We start from the raw sequence: 26,711 nt of genomic DNA on the forward strand, positions 1-26,711 counted from the left end.
AGGTTCAGAGCAAAGTCTAAGGCAAGCCATGTCCAGTTTCCTTGCGGTCACTTGGCTACTTCCTTGGAAGTGAGGATGCCAGCAGGTCTGGACTCAGACCCCCTCCCCACTCCCACTGCTCAGGGGCAGAGTTACATGGAGTCCTCGGCACATGGCACCCTTGGCCCCTGGTTGAAGCCTCCTGGCCTCCCACCCTCTCTGCTGACCTGGCCCAGAGCCTCCACCTGTATCCCTGCACGTGTACCCTCCCCGCCACTTGCACCCCTTCCGAGAACTCGTGGACAGGCTCGGGGCCACTGTGCATACCCTGGGCCCTGCTGGGACAGTGGGGTTGGGGCTAGCCTGGCTACCTCACAATACTCGGTAAACGTGATACTGCAATTTTTTGTCCTGCTAGCATTTATTATAAAACTTTCAGGCTCAGCTGTTGTCTTTAGTCACCTTCTTCTGATATAAGTGTGTCTGGATGTAAAGAAAAGGGCAAGCTGAGGGGCAAGCCGGGATTTCCAATAACCCTATCACCACGGGGCACTGCACCCACCACCAGCCACTGCCCTTGCCTGCCCCTCCCCAGCCCACGTCCACACTTCATTTCTTTTATTCTGGTGTGCACACACCCTGTCTTCTCATCCATTCATCAGGTGATGAACACCTGGGATGTTTCTACTCCCTGGCTGTTAGGAGGAACACTGTGTCCTGCGTGAACACACATTCATTCTCTGGGGCATGTGCCCAGGTGTGGGACTGGGGTCACACAGCAGCTGCACGGATGACGGGTCACACCCACCAACAGTGCCAGCGTGTGGGGCTGTCCCCATGTCAGTGCCACACCTGTACTGTCGCGGCTCACTGCTGCGGGGGTGGCCTGTGTCTGGTACACACCTCCTGGGTCATCAGTGACACCGAGCACCTTCTGATGGCTTGTTGGCCGAACCCACCAGGAGGGGAGCCTCCACCATGCTGGGCAGGGGTGGGGGGTGGGGTGGCACAGGAGCTCAAACACAGCTGGCCCTTGTCTGGATTTTCTTAGAGAAATGTTTCTCCATTTGCTATCTGCCCTTAGGACAATTTCTGGACTCTAAGCAGCTATGTTTTTGTGATCTTGCCAGTAGTTTTGTTAGGGAGAGGGTCTATGGCATTCCCCAGTCCATCTCCCGGAAGTTGATTCCAGTCAACCTTACCTTCTGTGAGCAAAAGCTAGACCCAGTCAGTAGGGGCTGTTTGTTTATCAGAAATAAGACTCCAGTAATTTGGGGCACTGTTTTTCAATAAACTGGACGCATCCAGCCTGAGGTTTCCTGACAAGTGGGTCAGAGGCTTCTGCTTCACCACTGGCTACACCCGTGCCTCCTCTCGCCCCACCACTTGTGCAGACTGGCTCCAGCTCCCCAGGAAGGTGCGAGCCAAGCCATCTGTAATCACGTCCCTCCAACACACAGGCTCAGACCACAGCCGGACAGCAGGACCCCGTGCTCCCAGGGACTTTTTTCAGAAAGCAGTGCAGCTCCAGGTAGCGGCCACTGCCTCCCTGACTCAGTGACAGCGAGCACTCGGGACGCCAGGACTCGTGGGTTGGGTTGTTACTCTGCTAAAACAAGTGACACGTGTCCAGGCAGAGATGAGAAGCCACAGTTAGTCCCCAGTTTAACACTTTATTTAACATCAGCACATGAGTTTTGGAGATGAGGCTTGCTCACATCCAGCGGTTAGTGCTCTGAAGCCATTTTCTGGATGTTCATCTCACACGCTCTGAATAATCATGAAGTAAAGCACTGATGACCACAGCGTGTCCTCTGGTCTCTGCAATGCCTCTCAGGGAATGGCTACCAAGTGGCCAGTGCTTTGCCCCAACAGTGAGGGACCCAGGGCCACCTCTCCCACTCAGGGTGGTGGCTCACGTCCTTAGAAGAACTGAATTCTTGAAGGCACTTCAAGGCTGACCCCCAGCTTACAGCCAAACGAAGGCAGACACCACCCCGTCAGTTCTGGGCGAGTGTGAACAGCTTCATTGGAGCCTTGTTTCCAGGAAGACCGCCTACGGGAAGCTGACCTGACCTTGTGCCCCCTTGCCGGTCTTGGGCCTAGGCCAAGCCTCATGTGTGTCCTGGGGCCTGGTCTGAGGCAGTCGAGTACCTGGGGACCAAGACTCTTGCAATTGAGGAATCCCTGTCTCCTGCTCATGCATCTGGCAGCCACTGCTCAGGATCTTTCCAGAAAGGAGGGAGCCCTCGATGATGTGTCCCCAGTCCTGGCCTAGGCTGCCTTCTGCTTCCGCTCCTCCTGCAGGAGGGGAGACAGGGTTGGCCCACACCACCCTCCCTCACTCCCTGTGCCAGCCCTGCCCCTCCAAACCCGAGATGCCCTAAGCCTGCTCAGAAAGTGAGCCCAACCGTAGGCCTCCCAGCCCCGTCTCCTCCCTCCACTTCGGGTTTCCCCGAGAGATGAGCCCCCGCAGTTGGCCCCTTACCTTGACAGCCTTCTCCAGCAGGGACAAGGCCTCCTCGTACCGTGGGACCAGTGGCTGCAGAAGCTCGCTGGGGGTGTCATGCCGCTCCAGCCCGGGCACCCCACCTTCCTCGAGCATGCGGAGGAACCTCCTCTCCTGGAGGGAAGCACACGAGGGGATGAGGTTCCTCCCCGCCCCCCTGCCCCACCCTGGGCGGCCGGAGTAGAACCCAGCCCTGGCCTCCTGCGGAGACCACACAGACTGACCTGGACTTTAAGGAGCAGCGTGAAGGCCTGTCCAGATTTTCCTGCACGGGCAGTTCTTCCAACCCTGAAACCAAGCACAGCTACTGCAGAGCACTGGCCCCCAGCCCCTTAGGGATCTGAGGGAACTGTGGTTCCTCCCCAGGCCACCCCTGCCCCCAGACCCAGGGTCAGGCCCGCACCTGTGCACGTAGGTCCGCAGATATTGTGGGGCATCGTAGTTGACCACCAGCTGCACGCCCTGCACATCGATGCCACGGGCCGTGGCATCAGTGCTGATGAGACTGCCGGGATACAAGGGGCTGTGGGTCCTGTCTGAGGCCAGGAGCAGTGACACACCCCTACTCCCAGTCTGCAGGGGACACGCCTATGAAGTCCAGAGGCGCATTTCCTGCACCAGGGGACCTTCAGGAACCCAGCTGAGCCCTGAGTGAGCACCCCTCCCCAGAGCAGAACACGGCCTGTCTCGCCAGGTACTCACAGCTGGATCTTTCCCTGCTCAAACTGCTTCAAGATGCTCTTCCTCTGGCCAGGCCCGTAGCGGGAGGAGAACTCGGCCACGGTCACACCCCCAAAAGCCTGGACCAGCAGGAACAGCCTGCGTGGGAGAAGCCAAAGCCCAGTGGGCTGGGGCCAGAACCACCTCTGCCTCTGCTCCTGCACCCGCCCTGGGCAGCCAGGCCTCACCTGTGTGAGTTCTCACGGGAGTTGGTGAAACAGAGGACCCGTGAGAAGTTCATTTCCAAGATCAGATGCAGGATGACCAATGGCTTGAAGCGGAGACTGCAGGGCACGTAGTGATGCTGTGGGGGACGGCATGGGGTTGGTCAGGGCCCGGGTGCCTAGATGCACCCCCTCTCCACCCCCAGTGCCCTGCTCACCGTGAGCCCTGCGGGGAAGGTGTACTTCCCACCTGAGTCCCCGTCCATATCAATGTCAGGGTCACTGGAGCCCCTGTGTGCTGACCCCGTTGAGAAGAGCCGGGGCTGGTAAAGGCCAAGCTGCTGCAGCTTTTCAGGGTTCTGGGTCAGGGTGGCTGAGAAGAGTAGCTTCTGCAGGGGCATCTGGGGACAGCACATGCTGAAAGGGAATGGGGTACTGGAAAAGCAGCTACAGCCCAACCAGCAGGCCCTCCAGCCCGGCGTGGACGGCTCGAGGGACCAGCTCAGGGCAGCCCCACTGGGCCGGAAGCAGAGCAAGCTCAGGGCTAGGTACCTGGCAGCAGTCACCACCCGGGGCTGCGTTCTCTGGAGCACAGCACAGGGATCCCTGGGGCCCTCACTGGGAAAGGCAGCAGCCACCACCCGCGGCAGCCAGGACTGGTGCATGCTGTCGATCATGCGGTCAGCCTCATCAATGATCTGCAGGAGACAGGAAGCTGAGGTCAGCTTCAGCTCTAGGCCCGGCCTCTGCCGGGAGCCAGCACGGGAGTCCCCACCCATGACAAGGCCACGTGGGAGAGTTCTGGTGGGCAAGGCGAGCCAGAACTCGAGGGGTGCCCCTCTGGGCCTGCCTGAGCGTCTACCCCAAAACCAGAATCTGTTTTACTATTTTACGACTTTCACCAACTCTTCTGACATTACGAGGGGCTATCCCCGACCACCTTTCTCTGTAAGAAAATCAACTTAAAACTCTAGTTAATAAGTCTCCTGGGCATAATAGGAGTGTTTCAATTCAAACCCCTCTGATGACTTTCTAGCTTGCTTGACAGGTTTGTTCAGATTCACAGCCTCCCAACCACGGGAAGCTTAAGATATTCTAACAATGCAGAGCTTCTCAGAGAGTTAAAATTGTTAAATGGAACTAGTAGAGGATTTCTTTGTTGAGCTAATGCTTGCTGCCAAGTTTCCATATCCCTTACCTACTGTGTCCCTGGGAGTGTATTGATGAATATAGTTGGTGTATAGAAATATAAGTAGTAGCTTTAATGTTTGTAACCTTGGACCCTTGAGTTAATTCTTTTCTTGTTATAGCCCACCACACTTTTGCCGTATAGAAATGCAACTTTATCTAATGCTTTCAGAGGGTGGCGCCTGACTTTAGAATAATCACCTTTAGAGAAAAATAAGTTTTCTGAAGAAAGGGTCATAAAATGTTAACAGGCCTCCTGGCCAGAAGATGATGTAAATCACCTAAAGCTTTTGCATATGATAAGTTTGCAGAAAGCAAGCCTGGCTTCGATAAGGATCAAGGACTGCTGACCTTGCATGACTCTACCCGCCCCCCTCCCCCCCCCCGCCCCCCCCATTATCCTCTATACACAACTTAAGGTATAAAAACTACTTTGGAAAATAAAGTGCGGGCCTTGCTCACCAAAGCTCGGTCTCCCTGTGTCGTTCTCTTTCCTTTTCAGGCTGATCTCCCTGGAGCGCAGGGGCTCTCTGCGTTCACTTTCCTGCCTGGGCTTCTAAGACCCACTTGAGAAGGTGCCTAAGGTGGGGCACCTTCCACGATTCGAGAGGGCGCCTGCGGCCTCCGTGAACAAAGCAAGTCCCGTACTGGGGCTTTATTGGCTTTCTGCGTAAACCAAGGAATATCAGTCTCTTTTCTCTCCTCTATTTTCTTAACTGCAAAATTCTTTCCTTATCTCTTTATCTATTCTTTTAATCTCGCCATCCTCCCGAGAGAATCCCTGGTTCCTGCCGGGGCTGGACCCCGGTAGGCCTCCCTCCAGGCAGATGACCTACCAGGAAACGGAGGTGCTGGAGGCTGAATCCTGGGGTCTGGTCAATGTGGTCCACCAGGCGGCCAGGGGTGGCCACCATGATGTCGGCCAGGCAGCGGAAGCCGTCTGCTCTGTGGAACAGAGGGTGGCTCAGCGAGGTCCCCGGGCACTGACCAAGTGAGCCTGCCTCCCTGAGATGCCCACAGCCCAGGAGGACCTACGTCTTCTGCACAAGGCTCTCCTGCTCCTTAGCCAGTGACTTCTGCCCGGTGATCAGGGCCACTCGAAGAAGAGTGGCATCCGTGTAGACATTGAACACTTTGCTCACCTGGAAGAGGAGTGGCCATCACCAGTGTGATCTGAGGCCCCCCTGCAGCAACAAAGACCCTGGATCTGACCTCCAGGCATGGGGTCCACGTACCTGCTGGGCCAGCTCCTTGGTTGGCAGCACAACCAGGGCACGAACCTGGCACACAGCTCGATGTAGCAGGGCCTGCAGAGGTGGACGACCGCTCGTGTCAGCAGGATCACTCCCTGCCTGCATGCCCAACTGGACGGTGAGGGGTCCTTATGCTCACCTGCACCACAGGGATGACGAAGGCCAGGGTCTTCCCGCTGCCCGTTGGGGCAGAAACACAGAGGTCGCTAGGCCGGTAGCCGCCTCTGCTGATCAGAAACCCATTGGCTGTGCTCTCTAGGAGAGCAGGAATCACTGCAGCCTGCACTGGACAGGGAAGGGAAAGAGGCAGGTCATGTCTGTGCAGGGACACCCAGGATTAGCACAGGCTCTGAGGCCAGAAATAGCATCTTCCCTGTCTGTGACCTCTAGGCTGGGCTCTCCCTCAGGGTCGGCACCAGGACCTCCGGGAGTGTCGAAGAGGCTGAAGGCACTGAGACCAAGTCCACACATGACACTGGACGTGTACAGGGGCTGCCTGTGTTGGCAGCTGCTGAGTGAAGCCCTGCATGGCTCTGAACATGCTCTAGAAGGAACCCTACCCCTGTCCCCAGTCCACCTGCCCAGGGCTGGGGCACCTGGAAAGTAGGATGAGATGCCCTGTGCCCGCAGCTTCTTCTGCAGGTCTGGGTGAACTTCAGGGATGTCTTCAATAGGCACCAAGCCTTCAGTTACATTCTTTCCAACGCAGCTTGGCTGAGCCAACCACACTGGCAGGAAAGGCTGGACCTATCACAAAGGACAGAAAAGAAAAACCGGGTGAATTCTCCAGAGCCAGCTGGGCAAGGCCTGGGAAGCCAAGAACTCAAAACACTCAGGCTAAAGAGGCTGTAGAAACAGGCAAGGCTTCAAACTTCTCCCAGCTCTTTTTTTCCTCCACTGCCTATGGGATCTGAGTTGTTGTTGAGGGACTGAACCCTCAGGGATCTAACCCAGGTCCTTGGCAGTGAAAGTGTGGAATCCTAATCACTGGACCATCAGGGAGTGCCCAGCTTTTCCCAGCTTTTCCTTGACCCCTACAACTCACTCTCCACGTGACATTTAAAGGAACTGAGAAATACAATCCAAAATGTGCCACTCCCTGAGCCAAACAAACCACCCAGGGACTTACCTTCGCACCTATGATAACATCCATGCTCTAAAAATATCTGTGCTCTGAGGCACAGCTCCAGGGCCCCGTGACCTGGCAGTTTCTCACCCCCCAAGTACACAATCCCCTCCATGCTTTTTATACACTAAGCTCATTACTACCTCAGGGCCTGTGCTCCAATCCGGCCTTCTGCCTGGCACACACTTCCCTGTCCCTCTTCCCCCATCTTAACTAGGCTGATTTCTGTCTCTGACAAAGACAGATCCCAACTCAATGTGGATCTCCCAATAAGAACCTACTCTACAGCACAGGAAACTCTATTCCATACTGTGTAATAAGCTATATGGGAATAGAATCTAAAAGAGAATGGATATAAAATGCTTACTACTTGGAAGAAAAGCTATGACCAATCTAGACAGTGTATTAAAAAGCAGAAACATTACTTTGCCAACAAAGGTCCATATAGTCAAGGGTATTGTTTTTCCAGTAGTCATGTATGGATGTGAGAGTTGGACCATAAAGAAGGGTGAGGGCCAAAAAACTGATGCTTTTGAACTGTGGTGTTGGAGAAGATTCCTGAGAGTCCCTTGGACTGCAAGGAGATCCAATCTGTCAATCCTAAAGGAAATCAATCCTGAATATTCATTGGAAGGACTGATGCTGAAGCTAAAACTCCAAAACTTTGGCCACCTGATGCGAAGAGCTGACTCATTAAAAAAGACCCGGATGCTGGGAAAGATTGAAGGCAGGAGAAGGGGACAACAAAGGACAAGATGGTTGGATGGTATCACCGACTTAATGGACATGAGTTTGAGCAAGCTCTGGGAGATGGTGAAGGACAGGGAAGCCTGGCGTGTTGAAGTCCATGGGGTGGCAAAGAGTCAGACATGACTGAGCAACAAATATATAACTGACTCACTTTGCTATATAGCAGAAATTAACAAAATGCTGTAAATCAATACTCTGATACTGCTGCTGCTGCTGCTAAGTCACTTCAGTCGTGTCCGACTCTGTGCGACCCCATAGACGGCAGCTCACCAGGCTCCCCCGTCCCTGGGATTCTCCAGGCAAGAACACTGGAGTGGGTTGCCATTTCCTTCTCCAATGCATGAAAGTGAAAAGTGAAAGTGAAGGCCCTCAGTCATGTCCGACCCTCAGCGACCCCATGGACTGCATCCTTCCTGGCTCCTCCGTCCATGGCATTTTCCAGGCAAGAGCACTGGAGTGGGGTGCCATTGCCTTCTCCAATACTCTGATAAAACTAAAAGAAAAAAAAAAAGTGGATCTCTTTACAAGGGCTCTGCCAAGCCTGTCTTATTTTTCCGAGTGACTGTCACCATCCAAACACCCTTTAGCTCCAGTATTTGTTTATTGAAATCTCTTGTGCTAAGATAAAGCTGCAACTCCCAGGTAGAATCTCCTGTTTGTTTGGTAAGCAAGTGTGAGCACAGTAGAACCTCCTTAAATGTACACCAAGGAAGAGAAGCTGTTTCGAGATCTCTGTGACAGCAGCACAGAAACCAAGTCGATCTCATAGATTATAAAAAAGAAGTTTTACAATTGAAGGTACAAACGCTGAGCTTGCACAGAACTCAAACGATTAGTAGCCACCGCAGACAAAACAGCTGAGGCGTCAATAGTCAGCCTACTCAGTAATTCACTCACTGAACACAAACCTGACACCCACCAGGTGCAGGCACCGTTCTCCAAGCTGTTCCACGAACACGAGCCGCGTTAACGACAGTCACCCCAGCTCTGCAGCCTTCCCCCGGCCTCTCACCTTTGGCACCTTGCTTCTCCCGAAGCCCCCGAGCACCAGGGCGTGGGTTAGGGGTCCAGAGGCCTCTTCGGGGGGCGGTCCGCTCCGGCCCTCCGGCGATCCTGCGGCTTCGGCGCCCACAATGCTCTCCGCGGGTGTCTCTTCACTGCTCTCTGCGCGGTAGAAGCGGGGCCGGAGCGGCTGTCAGCACCACGCGGCCCCGAGTCTCAGGACCCCGCCCCGGCTCGCGAGACCCCACCTGCGCCCTCGTCCTCGTTCTCGTCCTCGTCGTCGGTCTTCTGCCGCTTGTTGGGGGGCGCGGGCGGGCTCCCTGATTCCCTGCCGCCCTCGCGCCTCCGAGTTCTGCGAGGTCGCCGCCGCCGTCTCCCCGCCGCCGACGCGCTCTGCGCGGCCTCCTCGGGCGCTTGCTGCGGCGGCTGCTTCTGCAGCTGCCGCTCTCGGGCCCGGCACTGCAGCCGCTCCAGCAGCGCGCGAGCCCGGCCGTCTGCCTCGGCCTCCGCCCCGGCCGCCTCGGGGCCAGCGTACCGCGCGACGTGGAAAAGCGCCATGCCGGCCACCACGCACCTCTCCTGCTCGGCGCGCCGCGATGACGGCGAGGACGGGGCGTGACGTCAGTGGCGCGCCAGGCGGCGGAGCGACGGGTCTGGTCTGTCCCGCGTGGGGTGGCGGCATGGAGGGGGACGCCGGCCCCGGGGACGCGCGGCGGGCGCTGGGCCACTTAGTGGAGGCGGTGCTGGCCAGCCGCGGCGAGGCCAACGCCGTGTTCGACATCCTGGCCGTTCTGCAGGTTGGGGCACGTGTGGTGTGGCGGGGGTCGCGGCCGGGTCCGCGGGTTAGAGACCAGAATGGGGGTCTCCTCGGGCTCGAACGAAGTGGGACTTGGTCTCGGATGGGGGCAGATAATTGTGAGGTGGAGTCCGGGCTATACTGGAAGTTTTCTCCAGCCTCCCAGGGCTCTAGGTTGGAGGGTCTTGGGGCGGGGCTGGGGGAGCTTTGACAGAGGTGGGATGGGGGAGTCACGCCGGGATCAGGGGTAGAGGGGGAGGGGGCTGAGGTCCTGGTCGGGAAAGGGAGCAGGGGCCACAGTTCCTGACGGGGTACCCTGCGAACACCGGCATCTCCCCACAGTCTGAGGACCAGGAGGAGATCCAGGAAGCCGTGCACGCATGTAGCCGACTTTTCGGGGCCCTGCTGGCCCGAGGAGAACTGTTTGTGGGACAACTGCCCTCTGAGGAGATGGTCCTGACAGGTGAGTGTCCAGGAGGGCCTAATCTTGACAGGGTTGGAGAGGGACTTCGCTGACATGGAATGAGCCCCCCCAACCCCACCCCAAACTTCATCACGGGCCATGCACGTGGGTGGGATCAGGGGATTATATTTGGGGAAAGGGGTGGGGTTCAAAGTAATACAGACTTTGAGGCTGAGTTTAAGTAAAAGATGGATGGGGTGTAACTGTGTCTTGTGCCTCTTGTGGGATTTGACATTCTGGAGCGTTGACTGTTAGTACCACAAAGATTTAGGTTTATGTGGCTGGTCCTTGGGATGTCTGGGTCTTGGGGTGAAGAGAGAGGGCCTAGCCCAAGTAGGACCTACCCTGCCTGCCTGTGGGAACGTGCTGGTCCCACCCCAGGTCTGGAGCCACAGTGACTCATTTCCACTCATTCCCTGGTTGCCCAGAGTAGAAGGCAGGGGGAGGTTGGGGCTGGCACCAGTCAGGGTGTGGACTGACCACCCTGTCCCTCCTACAGGGTCCCGGGGGGCCACTCGCAAATACAAGATTTGGATGCGGCACCGGTACCAGAGCTGCTGCAACCGCCTGGGGGAGCTGTTGGCTCACCCCTCCTTTCAGGTCAAGGTGAGCTGGGGTGATTGGCTCTGCTTCTTACCTGCATGGCCCCTGCCCCACCTTCTCTGCACAGCAGGGGTCTGGGGCTGTGACTGCAGACCCCTCGCTAGGTAAGGATGTTCTCTCTTTCTGTGGCTGGTTTCGAGGGTGTGGGTTCATTCTGTCTCCTGACTCTGCCCGGAGTGTGGTTTTGCCGGCATTCAGGTCTGAGCACCTGTCTGCAGGGGTAAGTGTGGTGGATGTGCAGCATGGTCCCTTTGCCATCCCTCCTCCTAGGAGCTGGCCCTCAGCACACTCATGAAGTTTGTGCAGCTGGAGGGTGAGCACCCGCTGGAGAAGCCCAAGTGGGAAGGCAACTATCTGTTCCCCCACCAGCTCTTCATGGTGAGTCCCGGGGTCTCCCCCGGCCATCTGTGGGTTGCAGGGTTGAGGGGACTCTTGCAGCTCCTCTAGACTCTGCTTTGTGAGCTCCACCTCTGGGCTGTCTGTCCTGGGGGTGAGAGAGATGCTCAGTGCCCTGCCCTGCTCCCCACATGCAGTTGGTGGTGGGAGGCTTGCTGTCTCCAGAGGAGGACCGCTCCCTGCTCCTCTCCCAGTTCCGGGAGTATCTGGAACATGACGACATCCGCTACCATACAATGCAGGCCGCTTCCGACGCTGTGGCCCGGGCCACCGATGGGCGCCCTGAGGTGAGCCACCCAGGTCCCTGGGAGCAGGGAGGGAGGAGGCAGTGGGCATGCAGCATCTAGGTGCTCAGCCTGGCCTCTGGCAGGTGCCCCTCACTTTCTGGAACAATGCCTTCATGCTGCTGTCCTCTGTGAGCCTGCCCCGCCAGGAGAGCACCCTCTCCAGCTTCTATGTGAAGCACACAGGTGAGTGTTGGGGGTGGGAGGGCGGGCAGGAGGGGCTCGGCCGGGTCGCACGTCTGGTGACACCTTGCATTCCTTGCAGAGCTGTCAGACAAGTGGAAGGTTGTTCATCTGAAGGTGAGACTCCCTGGACAGATGGGTGGTTGGCCTTCCTGGGAACCACCCGACCCTGGGCCAGCCCCTCCTTCCTAGCCTTGACAGTGGGATCACAGGAGGCCCCAAGGGGGAGAGGATGCCCACAGGCACGGTTCCCAGAGGTCAGAGGCAGCCTGCCCGGACCTCTTGGGTGCTGAGTGTTATTGCCAGGGTGGGCTATGAACACCGACCCTGTGGTCCTGAGGGAGGTTTTCTCTCGCTGCAATCGCTTAGGTCCTGTCCTGTTATCAGAGGCAGGGGGAGGGTGGAGTGGGATTGAGAACATGGGGGGCCTCGACCCCTGCTGCTTCCCTGCAGGAGCACAGGAAGGCCTTCCAGCAGATGTGGCTCCGCTTCCTCAAGCACCAGGTAGGAAGAAGGGGAGGGACCCAGGGCAGGGCTCCAGTGTGGGGCTCTCGGGATGGGGAAGCCGGCACCCTGACCTGCTGCTTCCTGCAGCTGCCTCTCCGCGTCTGCAAGAAGGTGCTGGTGATCATGCACGACTCCATCCTGCCCCACCTGGCGCAGCCCAGCCTCATGATCGACTTCCTCACCCGCGCCTATGACATCGGTGAGCAGGAGATGCCCGGCGGGCCCAGAGCGGGACCGGGCATGGGGTGGTGCTCTGCATTCCTGGATGCTGGCATCTAGCAGGGTTGAGAGCAGGAGCCCAGCTGGTCAGCAGTATTTGTGCTGGAGGTTTTTTCCTATCTCCCATCTGGCAGATGGCCTCTGGCTTTGCTGGAATCTCATTCCCGGAGTTGGGGTGCTGTTAGGTTGGGGCTTCACAGCTGTGTCTGTCTACAGGTGGAGCCGTCAGCCTGCTGGCCTTGAATGGACTTTTCATCTTGATTCATAAACACAACCTGTGAGTGTCTGCCTAGGGGTTTGTGGGCCTTTTAGCTCTGCTAAAAGGTCCTTGACCTGAGCTGGCATTTTTTAAAAACTTAATTTATCTCTTTCTGGCTGTGCTGGCCCTCCATTGCCACGTGGACTTTTCTCGTTGAGGCGAGCACGCTGTAGTCGCGGTGACTTCTCTTGTTGCGGAGCACAGGCTCAATAGTCATGGTGCACGGGCTTAGTTGCCTCAAGCATGCAAGATCTTCCTGGACCAGGGATTGAACCCAAGTCTCCTGCATTGGCAAGTGGATTTTTTTTTAACCACTGAGCCACCAGAGAGGCCCCAAGATCGGGGTTCTGATCTATTCTCTCTGTGGCTTCTCCCCACACGTGCCCCCCTCACTTACCTCACCCTCCTAGGGAGTACCCTGACTTCTACCGGAAGCTGTATGGCCTTCTTGATCCGTCCGTCTTCCACGTGAAGTACCGGGCCCGCTTCTTTCACTTGGCCGACCTCTTCCTGTCATCCTCGTGAGTACAGGGGTGGGGGTGAGACTAGGGGACACCTGGCCTAGCTCAGTGCGACAGGGGCCACCTGGGCCCCACCAAGTCCTGTGGGGTAGGAAGGGGAGCTGGGGGCCGGTGCAGGGGGCAGCTGGGTCTCACGCCCACTCCCCTGCCCAGGCACCTGCCTGCCTACCTGGTGGCTGCCTTCGCCAAGCGCCTGGCCCGCCTGGCCCTGACAGCACCCCCTGAGGCCCTGCTCATGGTCCTGCCCTTTATCTGCAACCTGCTGCGCAGACACCCGGCCTGCCGGGTTCTCATGCATCGGCCCCGGGGCCCTGGTGAGTGCAGCTGGAGGTGGAGGAGGCTGGGCCGCGAGGCCAATACGTGGGGGTGAGTGGAGATCAGCCCTGGATCTTGTTCCTAGAGCTGGACGCCGACCCCTATGACCCCGCAGAGGAGGACCCGGCCCAGAGCCGAGCCCTGGAGAGCTCCCTGTGGGAGCTGCAGGTAAGGGCACCCTGACTGCCCAGATCACACCCTAAGCTTCCTGGAGCCACCCTCCCTGGGGCACTTCCCTGGCCACCCGCCCAGCTCTGCTTGTGTGTCTCTGCCCAGCTCCTTCCTCTGGCCTTTGTCCTCCAGGATCCCATCTTGCCCCATCACTTTGGTTTCCCAAGGGAGTCTTTGTCTGGAGTTTCCACTCTGTCCCCCTCCCCAGGCTGCTGAAGCGCTGGGATGTCCACTGCTCAGTGCTGCCCGAGAAGGGCTAGTGAAATCCCATATGTCCCTCCAGGCCCTCCAGCAGCATTACCACCCCGAGGTGTCCAAGGCCGCCAGCGCCATCAACCAGGCACTGTCCGTGCCCGAGGTCAGCATCGCCCCGCTGCTGGAGGTCACCGCCTTCGAGGTAAGGGTGTGGGGCGGGGCTGCAGTGGAGAGGGTGGGGGGGCGAGAGGATGGGGTGGCCATGGCTGCACAGTGCAGACTAACTGTCCATCCTTTCCTTGTAGATCTTTGAGCGGGACCTGAAGAAGAAGGGGCCTGGGTCGGTGCCGCTGGAGTTCATCCCAGCACGGGGCCTGCTGGGCCGGCGGGAGGACCTCTGTGCCCAGCACTTCACGCTGAGCTGACCCTGTGCCTCCTGCTCCCCACCACCCCCCATAAGTGGTTTCATAGGAGAGCTATTCGGGTGGGCTGGTGCTTGGTGGGTCGGGGTCTAGGGAAGCCCACCCCTCTTCCTTAGCCTGTGGGGCTGGGATCAGTGCTGGCAGCGTGCCCTCACGACTGCAGTGTGTTGCTGGCCTCGCTGGAACATGCTACCCAGGGACCCTCCATTCTCTGCAGCCTGGTGGGGACACAGGTGGGGGTTTATGGGGGGAGGGGGTACAGGAGCAGTCCCTGCCCCCAGGGCTGCAGTTAGAAGCATGCTGGTTCATCCCTCCAGCCCGTCCACTCCCTGAGCAGAGCAGGCGCCTTGGCCGCAGGCCAGCAGCTGCTTGTGTTTCCAGGGTGGTTATTTTTTTTTTAGTTTCCTGTTTTACCATGGATGCTTGGTTCTCCATCTACAGCAGTGACCCCATTTCTTTAAGAAACTGGTTTATTCAAGCACACAACTGATGCTAGCTTACATTTGGCAGGGACTGAACGAGCAGTGGCGGGGGCAGGGGGCGGGCGGTGGCTCTCAAGCCCATCAGGAAAAGACCCTCGCTGCCCCCAGCAGCCTCCTGTCCCCACCATGTTCTGGGCACACCCCTCCCCAACTCCACCTGCACCCCCATCCAGAGGAGCAGGGTGTGAGCTCACAGCAGGCACCCTGGGAGTCACAGCAGGGAATAGTTAAGCCAATTTGGTCTCCGGGGACCCTCACTGCCGGCCCAGGGTCCTAATGTGCACTCAGCACCCCGTTGGGAGCAGCACACGGCACGGCCCCACTGTCCTGAGAGAACCAGGGATGCTCCTCCCCGCCCTGGAGATCGCCTTGTCCCTGGGGCGCAGGCCCTGCCTCGGGGCAGGGGGCCCTCATGCACGTTCGTGGTGAGTGGTTTCCAGGGTCCCAGACAGCCTGGCACCAGGAGTGTCCAGTGAGCCAGAGGCTGCCATGGCCTCATCAGGGACACCAGGGGGCAGTGCTGGACGGGCCTGAGTCCTCTCGCTTTTCTTGAAAAATAGCAGTATGTAAAAATTTTAAATAAATTATGAAATGCGAACATGTTTTCTTGGTCTTACCTGGGTTCAGCCTCCTGTGCTCACCGCAGTTCCTCACTCTGGCAGCTTGGGGACGCCCGCCCACAGCCACTCTGACCCCCAGACAGCTGCACTTTGGATGGTTGACCTTGGGCAGGTTCCTGTTTCCTGTTGGAGAAAGGGGCTGAGAGTGCCCTTCCCAGGGGCCATGCGATTGGCTGAGTGGCTGTAGGTGAGCAGTGAGCGGTGGTGAGAAATGAGCAGGGTTGGAGAGGGGAGGGCGGGGTATCCTGCTGGGGTCTTTTTTCTTTCCCCGTTTCTGTACTCCTAGAATGACTACATCCTGTGTGCTGCCCACCCTCTAGGAGAGGTCGAGTACGCCCCCCACCCCCACCCCACATAGACATGTTATTTCCTAGCTTGGGTCAGAGTTTTTACAATCGGCTTTTAAAAATTTCAGATATACAATGAACACATTTTTGGTATAAGTATGCCCCATCTGATATTTGAGGTATACTAAATTTTAAAAGTTGAAGTCCACAAAGCATAAAATTAAGCGCTTTAAAATGCATGGCTCTGTGGCATTTGTGCATTCATGGGTGTGTGACCACGGCCTGTATCTAGTTCCAGAACTTTTCATTGCCCCCATGGGTGTATATCTTTACCCCTCCTGCTTCATGATGAAGCCCGTTGGAAGGCATCTGAGAACCAGAAGCCCCCACTTGGAAAGCCACAAGGCAGAGGCTCTGCCATCCTCTGCCGGTGCCAGCCGGCAAAGTCGATCAGGTCCTGAGAACGTGCACGGCGGGGCTGAGAAAAGAAACTAAAGCAAGAGAAATCTACAACAAAGATGGGGTTGAGAGGTTCAGACACGTCTCCACGAAGGGATGCAGTCTGACCCCAACTTTATTCGGCATCTTATATTTATACAGAAGAGCGTGAGAAAGACAAGACAGTTAACATTTTTTTCTTGGTTGACCTATACATCTTACAAACAGTCACAAGAAATCTTGAGAGCATGTGGAATGGCACCCTGTTATTATTTCTTACACCAGATAACATTTCTCTGTGCGTGAGAAGTTTGCACAGAACTCCAGGTGCCTGCAGTAAATAAGCACCTAATCTCTGGGGTGGCGGGACAGAGAGCTATGTTTGCAAGCAAACCCTCAAGGACTGAGGCAGCTCCCAGAGCTGTGTCCTTCGGACAAAGGACCCCGTTCTCACGGACAGCTCCCCGCAATCCTCTCCCCCTAAGGTCAGGTGGCTGCCACAAGCTGGGTCAGTCCCAGGCCTCAGGCAGAGGCACCTGGGCTGGGGTCTGAAGGAAGGAGGTGCCTGCCCACCCTGGGGAGTCTGGCATCTGGTGGATGATTTAACCTGGTCCAGATCGAGGGCTGGCCTTTGTCTGGCTCCAGGAGGGACCCAGGCCCCGGGCATCCTGTCTCCTGGGATCGCTGTCCATGGGGCTGGGGTCCATCGGAGTCCCCAGTGGGGCTTTGGACTGAGCAGTGCCCACTCCCCCTCCAGAGGGAATTTACACTTCCCTGCAGTAAATTGGGATCATGAGAACAGAGCCCTCAGGTGCCTGGGGGAGTCCTCCCAGGGGGTTGTCCATCATGAGGGAGTTTCAAGGACCCTAGACTTGGCAGTCAGGGTCAGGATGGGGATGTTCTTAGGGAAGGGAGTGTGCATAAGATTGGAGGGCCCCTGAGAAAGAGGATCCCTGCACCTGCTACCCCACCAAGCACTAGGTGGGATGAGACCCCTGCGCCCGACCCCACCTTGATAAGCTTCCCCGGGTGATCCAAGCAGTGCAGGAGACACCTCCAGAGAAGGAAGGTTGGTGGAGGACCTTGGATGGTGCATCCAGGATCGCTGGGGACAGCAGGGCAGACAGGAGCCTCAACGGTGGGGAAGAGCGGACCAGTGGCCTCCAGACAGGATGGTGGGGAGGACGTGCCTCTTGGGGTGCCAGCCAGGACAGGTAGTGCCCCGTGTGTCAAGGGACCACCAAGTCCTTCCCTGTGACCTGAGTCCAGGCTCCTCGCAGGCAGCCCCATGGGAGCTGGGGCTCCCATACACACCTTGGCTCCCCACCCCAACCTGCTCAGGGTGACAGCTTCCTGTGGCTCCAATCTCAGGGCCACCTCCCTCCCTGCTGGCTCTTCAGCTCTGGTCACCAGAGCCGCTCCCGGATTAGGCGCTGCTTCTCTCTACCAGCCCTCACCCTGGCACACACACCTCCATCCTGACACCATCGGGGAAAAGGGGCACCCTGGCCAACAGAGACCCCATTTCTGCCTCACTCAGAGTTGGAGCTTGGAATAGAATTTGCATCCCGCTGCAGAAACACAGGGACGCAGCGTCTCCTGCAGGTCCCGTGGTCCTGCCTCTTAACTTACTGAGCTAGGGACACAGGGGACCCCTTCCTGGATCCATGAGTGGCCCCCCACTGACTGCCCCTCGGCACAGAGTTGGGCTCCAGGGCCTTCAGTCCAGAGTTTTCCCAGAGTTTCAGAAAAGCTTGGAGGGAGGGCAGTGTGCTCAGTCACTGGGGCCGGGGTAGGGGGTAGATGCTGCCCACTGTGTGCCCGGCACACAGCCCGTATGCTGGTACATCCCGAGCATGCAGGGCAGTCCTGTCTCCAGAGCTGCCCTCCTTCTGATTCTCAGTCTCTCCCTCTCTCCCTGTCTGTCTCCCTGTCTCCCTCCAGGAGATGAATGAGGCTGGCTGGCAATTAAGTCATAGTCACACACGTAATGAGGAAGTCTGACGAGACGTGGAGAACGCTCTCCAGAGATAAGGAATGCTCAAGCATTTCACTGGCATTTAGCAAATTAGCTGCAGAAAATTGGATGTCAGAGGCGTGTCTCCTGAGATGTCAGTCAGGGCTTCAAGCTGGGGGAATGCAGCTGCCCCTCCATCAAGGGTTTCCCGTTGGACCAGGGGTCAGGGTAGGGGGTCCCCTCAGAACTGAGTCACCCTCCTCCAAGGGGGATCCTCGGTTAATAGAAGCCATTCCTGCCCTGGGGCCTCAATCCCATCTTAGCAGCTGAGGGTGAGGTCACGGCCTGGCGCCCACCAGCTCGGGCTCTGCTCTGTGCTCAGAAAAGTCGCTCGGACCATCCAGGTCTCAGTTGTCTCATACACAAAGCGGGCGGTTCCAGGAGCCTTAGCTGCTCGGGAAATCACCCTAAAACTTAGTGGCACAACAACATCGATTTCGCTCGTGAGTCTGCAGCCTAGGCAGGGCTTCGGGGGGACAGCTGGCCTCCGCTCGGCTTGGCAGGAGTTGGGGTGGCTGGAACCTCAGGTTGAGCTCCCCTGAGGTCTGGGGTGTTCTAGGGTGAGAGTGGGAGTAACTGAGCTGGTGTGTAGGGCCATCAGAGGTCAGACAAGGCCTGGACCACTGACATTGTCTCAGGCTTAAAGGCGTGTCCAGGCAGATGTGCTGCAACAGGGCAGAATGTTTTTTCACTGCACAGTTCATCCATGCCCATTATTGAACTTCAGTTATTATAGAAGCAGATGTAGGTGGGAAGGGAAAAGTCGCATACAGAGAACCTGTGAGACTCTGAAATGATCAAGAAGGCTCCCAGGAGACGTCTTTGGGAGGCTGGGGACTGCCCAGTGGGACCATCCGCAAAGCTTCTGCAAAGGCCTGGAGGTTGGCTGGTGGTAGTAGCTCACCTCTGCTGCAGAAAGCCACCAGGACACAGTGGACATGAATGCTGTGTGCCAAGAAAACTCTCTACAAAAGCAGGGGCAAAAGTCAGTTTCCATTTCAATCCATGTCATCTAACTGTTTTCTTGGGGTCCAAAATCAGTGCAGATGATGACTGCAGCCATGAAATTAAGACTTGCTCCTTGGAAGAAAAGCTATGACAAACCTAGGCACTGTATTAAAAAGCAGAGACATTACTTTGCCAACAAAGGTCCATCTAGTCAAAACTATGGTTTTTCCAGTAGTCATGTATGGATGTGAGAGTTGGACCATAAAGAAGGCTGAGCACCAAAAAATGGATGCTTTTGAACTGTGGTGTTGGAGAAGACTCTTGAGAGTCCCTTGGACTGCAAGGAGATCCAACCAGTCCATCCTAAAGGAGATCAGTCCTGAATATTCATTGGAAGGACTGATGTTAAAGTTGAAGCCCCAATACTTTGGCCATCTGACGCAGAGAGCTGACTCACTGGAAAGGATCCTGATGCTGGGAAGGACTGAAGGCAGGAGGAGAAGGGAATAACAGAGGACGAGATGGTTGGATGGCATCACTGACTTAATGGACAGGAGTTTGAGCAAGCTCCAGGAGATGGTGAAGGACAGGGAAGCCCAGCGTGCTGCAGTCCATGGGGTCGCAAAGAATAGGACATGACTGAGCACCGGAACAACAACATAGAAAGCTCTCTACAAAAGCAGGGGGTCAGATCCAGCCTGCGGGCCGCAGCCTGTCCACCCCTGGTCTAGCGACCTTCCTAGGTTATGTCTGTGTCCAGGTCTTCGTTAGTGGACATGACCAAGGACATAGTTCTCGTCCACGGAATGAACTTGGTCTGTAGGAGGGATGGTCGTATCCCTTCTGCAGGTAGAGGGGCCAGCTTGGTATCATTTTGGGGGATTCGCTTCAGTTCTCCTGATCGGCCTTCACTTGGGTTCCCCGGGAACTGTTTGAAGTCTTTCCAGCCCTTTCCTTAATTACTGGTTAAATAGACTCTGACAGAGGCTCATTTCTATCTGCAGGGGAGTTATGTTTTTCCCTTTTTATAGGAGTTGTCCATTAATGGTCCCCAGGATGTCAGTCCCAGACTTGACCATGGTTACCAGCTCGGTGCACATCTGTCTCCTCCTCAGGATCTTTTAATTAAAAATGGCAGCGTCACATTGTAAGTCCCACATGCCCTCGCCTCCCCTCTGCCTGGGACACGTACAGGCACAGCGTGTGCACAGAGCACTCTCTGTCTGGCTGCCCCCAGTGTCCCCTGAGTTGTGATATATTGACTTTCCATCGAATGTCTGTCATTGCAGTATTGATTCTCCTTCTGTTTTTCTTCTTTAGGCTGTGCTCTGGAGCATGTGGGATCTTAGTTCCCTGACGAGAGATCAAACCTGTGCCCCTTGCAGTGGAATCTTAACCACTGGGCTGCCAGAGAAGTCCCTCCACCGCCTTTCTTTTTTTGACCCATGAAGAGTATTTGTTCGCATTTCCAAGAGGCTGTGACAAATTTCTAGTATTACTGGACGCAACAGATTCTTGGGAAGTGGATTGAATATTAGATGCGTGACCAGGTGTTCTGCCAGGAAGAGGTGGCAGTATCTGCTCTGTGACACCTTCTGTGTTCCTCACTCTGCATCCTTGCCAGGCCCAGAAGCTGCCCCTGACCCCGTCACAGGGCAGGGGGCAGAGGGGAGGGATGGTCCCGAGTAGCAGGGCCTCCGCCTTGATGCCCCCACCCCCCAGGCAGTGGAGTTCAGAGAGGTGAGTTTTCACCCTGGAAATCCAAATTTCTTACCAGATGAAGGGTCTCCTTTGTACCCCGTCCCCACCATGTGGGACCTTTCTCTGTCTGCAAAGCCGTTCAGTGCTGCACCCCTTCCCCAACAGTCCCGGCTGGGGTATTGAAGCCCATCACATGCTTTGTATCACAAGCTGCGTGAGCTTCCCCAAGCAGGGTGCAGCCCAACAGCCCCTGGGAGGGTGTGTGCATTTCCCTGCAGGGCTTCTACCCCTCTGGTTACTGTTAGTGTGTAACAAACTGCCCCCAAACTCAGTGGCATGAAACAGCCCAAACACCCAAGTCCTTTGGGTCAGGAATTAGACGGAAGCCCCTGGGCAGCTCACTTAGCTCCACAGTATCTGGGGCCCCAACAGAATGATGGAGTCTACGGTGGGGCTGGGTCATTTGGAGGCAGCCAGACTCCCAGGGCTGGTTCCTCAGCTCCAGGGACCTCAGGAGTATGAATTCCACATGGCAGGTGGGGCTCTGAGAGCATGTGGACGCTGCTTGGCTTTTTAAGACTCAGATCCAGAAATCTTCTGGGGCCACTGGCTATGCTCCTAGACTCAAGGGGGAAGGACATAAACCTCACCTCTGAACTGGAAGGTTGTCAAACCGTGGAGCCTCTGCTGACCCTGGGCTGTGGGAGGGGAAGGTCCTTCCTCTTACAAGCACAGGGAGGGGGGCTGTGCATGGGGGGAGCCATGGGCAAGTGACCTAGCCTTGCTGGGCCTCAGTGTCCCCATCTGTAAAGTGGGGACAAGAACAGAACTGAACTCATGAGAGATGAAAGCGAAAGTCACTCAGTCGTGTCCCACTCTTTGTGACTCCATGGACTGTAGAGTCCATGGAATTCTCCAGGCCAGAATACTGGAGTGGGTAGCCTTTCCCTTCTCCAAGGGCTCTTCCCAACCCAGGGATCGAACCCAGGTCTCCCGCATTGCAGGTGGATTCTTTACCAGCTGAGCCACAAGGGAAGTCCAAGAATACTGGAGTGGGTAGCCTATCCCTTCTCCAGTGGATCTTCCTGACCCAGGAATCAAACCAAGGTCTCCTGCATTGCAGGCAGATTCTTTACCAACTGAGCTATCGGGGAAGCTCCTCGTGAGGGGTAAATGAAGAAATGTGGGGGAATTAGTGTCCAAGGGCTGCATAACAAGCATCACAAACTTTGAGGCTTCAAACCACAGGAATTTATTCTCTCGTGGCTCTAGGGGCCAAAGGTCTAAGATCCAGGGGCCATGAGGCCATACCCCCTCTGAGGTTCTAGGCAACGGCCCTTCCTGCCTCTTCTGGGGTGCCCGACAGTCCTTGACTGCAGCCACCTGCCCGCCTGCCCAGTCTGTGGGAGGGGTGCTGTCTTCACATGACTTCTCCTTGTGTGTCTGGTCTAACCTTATAAGGACAGCCTATATGGAATCCAAGGCCCTCCCTACTCCAGTATGATCTCATCTTAACTACACCTGCAAAGGCCTTATTGCCAAACAAGGTCATCTTCTGATGTTTCAGTGGACGTGAATTTTGGGGAGATTCAGTTTAGCCCATTACAGTGAAAATGTGTTGAGGAGACCCTGACCCAGCCAGGGCTCACCCGATGGTAACCAGTGTCCACCTCAAGGGATCAGTACTATGTGGAGGTGGCCAGAGATGGTCATTCTGGGTAAACAGACGCTGGGGCCTGGCCTCTCTCTGTCCTGCTGCATGGCTGGGACAGCGTCTCCTATCCCTGGACTGGTCAACTTTAGCCCCTTAAGAAATTTGGTTGGGGACTTCCCTGGTGGTCTGGTGGATAAGAACCTGCTTGCCAATGCAGGGGACACAGGTTCGATCCCTGGTCTGGGAAGATCTCACATGCCACAGGGCAACTACTGAGCCTCCGTGTCTAGAGCCTGTGCTCAGCATTGAGAAGCTACTGCAATGAGCAGCCCGCGTACCACCACTAGAGAAAGCCCACCATCGAAGACCCAGTGTAGTTATAAATAAATGTTATTTTAAAAAAGAGATCTTGCATATGCTCATATCTACTTTTAAAAAAACATATACACACATATGCCTAAAATATCACTTTAAAAATACCCAAGAAATGATGTTGTTGTCGTTGTTCAGTTGCTAAGTCGTGTCCGACTGACATGGGTTGTCCAGGGACTGCAGCGTTCTCAGGCTGCAGGTTGATTAGAATTTCAGCTGGTGCTTGGGCACCTCTGCAGAGGTGGCAAGAGAGCCCGGGGCCCCATAGATGAGGGAGGCGTGGGGCTGGGTTTTGATGTCCCCAGGGGATGACAGCTCCGGTGGCAGGGAGCTCGGGGCCTTGCTGGAAGGTGGCCTGACTTCAGCAGGAGGACCTGATGGGACAGGAGGCCAAGTACAGCTCTTCTGCTTTGGGCCCGTAAGTCAAGAGCAGAACCAAGCAGGGCTTTAATTTCAGGTCAGAAGTAAAGTTGGCCTCAGTTTAGGATAACCGGGGTAGGTAGCCACCAGAGTCCTGGTTGGCGTGGGCCAAGGGGGCGACCAGGCTGGGCACCCCCGAAGGTGTGCCTTGATGGGCACTAAAACGCTGCTACCACCTGTCTTCCAAATTGTCCTCCTGGCCTGTGGTTGGCATCAGCAAGGTACAGGATTGGCTACTCAGATGCAAATTCTCCTTGAAGGGAAGATACCAGACTCCCTCATCCACCATTAACAGGGGCTAGATCCATTTATCACATCCTGCTGTGGGTAGAGCTGTGTCCCTAGAGAGCTGTTGTTGTTCAGTCACTCAGTCGTGTCTGAGTCTTTGTGACCCCTTGGACTGCAGCACTCCAGACTTCCCTGTCCTTCACCATCTCCCAGAGCTTGTTCAAACTCATGTCCATCGAGTCAGTGATGCCATCCAGCCATCTCATCCTCTGTTGCCCCCTTCTCCTCCTGCCCTCAGTCTTTCCCAGCATCCAGGTCTTTTCCAGTGAGTTTGCTCTTCACATCAGGTGTGTCCACGTCCTAAGCCTGGAACCTCATGGGGCAAGTGGGGTTCAGTTAAGGATGTTGAGGTGGGGGTGTCTGGTCTGGATGTTCCAGGGGCCCCATGGATCACAAGGGTCCTTTTAAGAGGAGGAGGGCCGGAGTCAGAATGCTGAGGAAAAGAGACGTTAGCAGAGGCTGGAGGGAGGTGCTTTGACGGTGGAGGAAGGGGCTGCTGGCCCAGGGCAGTGGGCACCACCTGGAAAAGGCAGGGGGCAGAGGGGCCCAGCTTCCAGGTCATCTGGGGGTCCATGGGGATTCTGCCATGAGACATTGAGCACAGGCCTTCTTATGCATAGGCTGTGGCACCTGCTCTTGGGACAGGTGAAGGCAGCCCCCCAGCCTCCCCACAACCCAACCTCACTCTTCACTGTGTCCCCCACTTTCCTGCCTTTGCTTGAGGGACACAGAAGCTGCTTTGTAAGCATTTATTTATTTATTTATTTGGCTGTGCTGGGTCCTGGCTGTGACCCACGGGATCTCCCATCTTCATTGTGGCATGCAAGATCTCTCAGTTGCCACACATGTGGGATCTAGTTCCCTGACCAGGGATTGAACCCGGGCCCCCTGCATTGGGAGCTCGAGTCTTAGCCACTGGACCACCAGGGAAGTCCCCGGAGAAGCTGCTTTTGCAGTAAGCGATTCTCTGATGGCAGCAGCCTTGGACCCGGGTCCCTGGGCAGGAAGGGCCTCTGCAAAGCTGTCCTCCATGCCCCTCCCACCTCCAGACAGACCGGCATGTCCCTGGTCTGTCTGTCTCCATGGCCCCATCAAGGAAACCTCAGGAAAGGGCTGCACAGTCCAGCCCTTTGATGTCTGTCTCCACGTGCCCTGGGCTTTGGGCCCCAGAGGCTTGTAGTCTGAGTCCCAGTTTGGAAGCGGGGCTGGAGACAACTCCTCCAGTGAAGATCCCCTGGAGGAAGCCACGGCAACCCACTCCAGTATTCTTGCCTGGAGAATCCCATGGACAGAGGAGCCTGGTGGGCTACAGTCCATGGGGTTGTAAAGAGTTGGACATGACTGAAGCGACTTAGCATAGTGACAACTTGGCTCCGTTGTCCCAAGGCATGTGGCTTTTCAGCAGGGATCAGTAGGACCCCACCACCAACCTCCTTCCTGGACTCAGGCAGCCTCGGGCTGACCACTCAGCACTGCCTGCAGGACCCCTTTCTGAACCAGGCGGGACCCTCTGGAGGCAAGTGAGGGCCACCTTGGGCCGGCTTGTATCCACAGGAGCCCGAGGCCACATCACTGGGAAGACAGTGTTGGAGTTTCCTGTGGATGCTATAGGAAATGAAAGGCTTGAGATGACACAGATTTATTATCCTACAGTCTGCAGGACGGAGAAGGCAATGGCACCCCACTCCAGTACTCCTGCCTGGAAAATCCCATGGACGGAGGAGCCTGGTAGGCTGCCGTCCATGGAGTCGTGAAGAGTCGGACATGACTGAGCAACTTCCCTTTCACTTTTCACTTTCATGCATTGGAGAAGGAAATGGCAACCCACTCCAGTGTTCTTGCCTGGAGAATCCCAGGGACGGGGGAGCCTGGTGGGTTGCCGTCTATGGGGTCACACAGAGTTGGACATGACTGAAGTGACTTAGCAGCAGCAGCAGTCTGCAGGACCGAAGTCCACAGAGTCTTGCTGGATGAGATAAAGGTGTGGGTCGGTTGGTCTCTCTGGGGCTCCAGGGAGAATCGCTCCCTGCATTCTCCAGCTTTCAGAGACGCCTGTATTCCTGGGCTCCCAGCTCCTTCCTCCAACTCAGAGCTCATGACTCCAACCTCTGCTTTCATCCTCAGGTCTGCTTCCTTGAGATGACCTTGGGCCCATCAATCACTCAGGACAAGCTCCATATTGCAAAACCCTTAATTTAATCTTGTCTGTAAAGTGCTTTTAAAAAAAAATAATTTTATTTATTTATTTTGGCTACGTTGGGTCTTAGTTGCGGCACGTGGGCTCAGCTGCATGTGGGATCTTAGTTCCCCAACCAGAGATCAAACCTGAGTCCCCTATATTGGGAGGCAGATTCTTAACCAATCTGGACCATCAGAGAACTGCCCTGAAAAGTGCCTTGTGCCCTGTGAGGAGATGTGTACACAGGCTTCTGGGTTCAGGACGTGGCAGGTGGGCTGGGTGGGTGGCGAGCCCAGCTCCAGGAGATGAAACGCTGTCTCCTTTTCTCTCTGCCTTCCTTTCTCTCAGCCTTTCTCTGCCCACCCCCCTGCCATGGACCTGGGCACCGTCCACATGATGTCCAGGGCACCCCAAAATCCTAGCACGGTGTACCAAGACCCAGCTGGAAAGGGCTTCACAGGGCTCTCTCTGCCATCACCGAAGTCTGGGGTCAGGCCCCTCTGTTGGGCAGGTAGGTGTCAGGTCTGGCACTGGGGGAATGATCGGTGGCCACTGATAACACTGTCACCACGGCCCAATGGAGGTTTCTCACCCGGCCGTCTGGTGGAGCCAGTGTGGCTCATGGCTGAGGAGGGTGTGGACCAGCTGGCTGATCCCACACCATCTGGGTTCAGCTGCAGAAGAGAATGAGAACTGCAGGCAGAGAACAGAAAGAAGTAGTTAAGAGATGAGGTGCTAGGTCATAGAGATGGCTCTCATCTCCAGGTCGGCAGAGCTCTGGGCCTGCCAGGGTGGCCATAGTGATTGGGGTGGAGGAGGCCACCCCCGGGGGTTCTGCAGGCTCCTAGGAACAATGGAGGGGTTCCTGAGCAGGTGCCTGAACGTAAGAGCTTCTCGATGGTTCTAGCACCTGGACATGGAGTCCCTTTCCCAGCAGAGGCCCCTGTCCTATGGACCAGAGGACACCCAGGCAGCCCTCCTGTGTCCTGTCTGAGCCTGACCAGCAGAGCCGATGGCGTGAGCCAGTTGTCCCCGACCATTTTGGCACTGGGACTGGTTTCATGGAAGAAAAATTTTTCCATGGACCAGACTGGGGCTGGGGGTGGTTTCAGGATGATTCAAGTGCATTACATTTATTGTGCTCCTAAGGCTGCCGATCTGACAGGAGGCGGAGCTTAGGCAGCTGTAAATACAGAAGACGCTTCACTCCCGTGCCCGCCGTTCACCTGCCCACTGTTCACCCACCTACCACTCACCTCTTGCTGGGTGGCCTGGGGACC

General features: G+C 56.3%; 2 protein-coding genes across 2 annotated transcripts; one reads left to right on the plus strand and one right to left on the minus strand.

The window, feature by feature from the left end:
* Nucleotides 1-1,632: 1,632 nt before the first annotated feature.
* DDX51 (DEAD-box helicase 51) lies at nt 1,633-9,249 on the minus strand. Its single transcript, XM_025267855.2, has 15 exons — nt 8,940-9,249; nt 8,702-8,853; nt 6,410-6,560; nt 5,953-6,098; nt 5,796-5,867; nt 5,596-5,702; nt 5,397-5,505; nt 3,925-4,070; nt 3,591-3,789; nt 3,397-3,512; nt 3,191-3,307; nt 2,892-2,993; nt 2,713-2,776; nt 2,468-2,602; nt 1,633-2,280 (listed from the first exon to the last, which is right to left on the minus strand). Exons 1-15 carry the CDS (start codon nt 9,247-9,249, stop codon nt 2,254-2,256), a joined length of 1,953 nt encoding a protein of 650 aa, XP_025123640.1. The 3' UTR covers nt 1,633-2,253.
* A 38-nt stretch (nt 9,250-9,287) lies between these two features.
* Nucleotides 9,288-15,105, plus strand: NOC4L (nucleolar complex associated 4 homolog). Its single transcript, XM_006045539.4, has 15 exons — nt 9,288-9,488; nt 9,830-9,950; nt 10,450-10,556; nt 10,824-10,931; nt 11,087-11,236; nt 11,320-11,419; nt 11,499-11,533; nt 11,870-11,920; nt 12,011-12,122; nt 12,359-12,419; nt 12,812-12,922; nt 13,076-13,236; nt 13,323-13,405; nt 13,692-13,805; nt 13,909-15,105. The coding sequence occupies exons 1-15, from the start codon at nt 9,288-9,290 to the stop codon at nt 14,026-14,028; spliced, it is 1,635 nt and encodes a 544-aa protein (XP_006045601.2). The 3' UTR covers nt 14,029-15,105.
* Nucleotides 15,106-26,711: the final 11,606 nt, after the last annotated feature.

This window comes from Bubalus bubalis, chromosome 17 (assembly GCF_019923935.1).
Source record: "Bubalus bubalis isolate 160015118507 breed Murrah chromosome 17, NDDB_SH_1, whole genome shotgun sequence".
NCBI classification, from domain to species: domain Eukaryota; kingdom Metazoa; phylum Chordata; class Mammalia; order Artiodactyla; family Bovidae; genus Bubalus; species Bubalus bubalis.

Coding starts and splice junctions, on each gene's coding strand:
- DDX51 (XM_025267855.2), bottom strand. CDS start 9,249: ATGGCGCTTTTCCACGTCGCGCGGTACGCTGGCCCCGAGGCGGCCGGG. Junction 4,071..5,396: donor TCCAGCACCTCCGTTTCCTG/GTAGGTCATCTG, acceptor TGTCTCCTGCAG/ATCATTGATGAGGCTGACCG. Junction 3,790..3,924: donor CGGGTGGTGACTGCTGCCAG/GTACCTAGCCCT, acceptor ATTCCCTTTCAG/CATGTGCTGTCCCCAGATGC.
- NOC4L (XM_006045539.4), top strand. CDS start 9,288: ATGACGGCGAGGACGGGGCGTGACGTCAGTGGCGCGCCAGGCGGCGGA. Junction 11,237..11,319: donor CCACCGATGGGCGCCCTGAG/GTGAGCCACCCA, acceptor GGCCTCTGGCAG/GTGCCCCTCACTTTCTGGAA. Junction 13,806..13,908: donor TGGAGGTCACCGCCTTCGAG/GTAAGGGTGTGG, acceptor CTTTCCTTGTAG/ATCTTTGAGCGGGACCTGAA.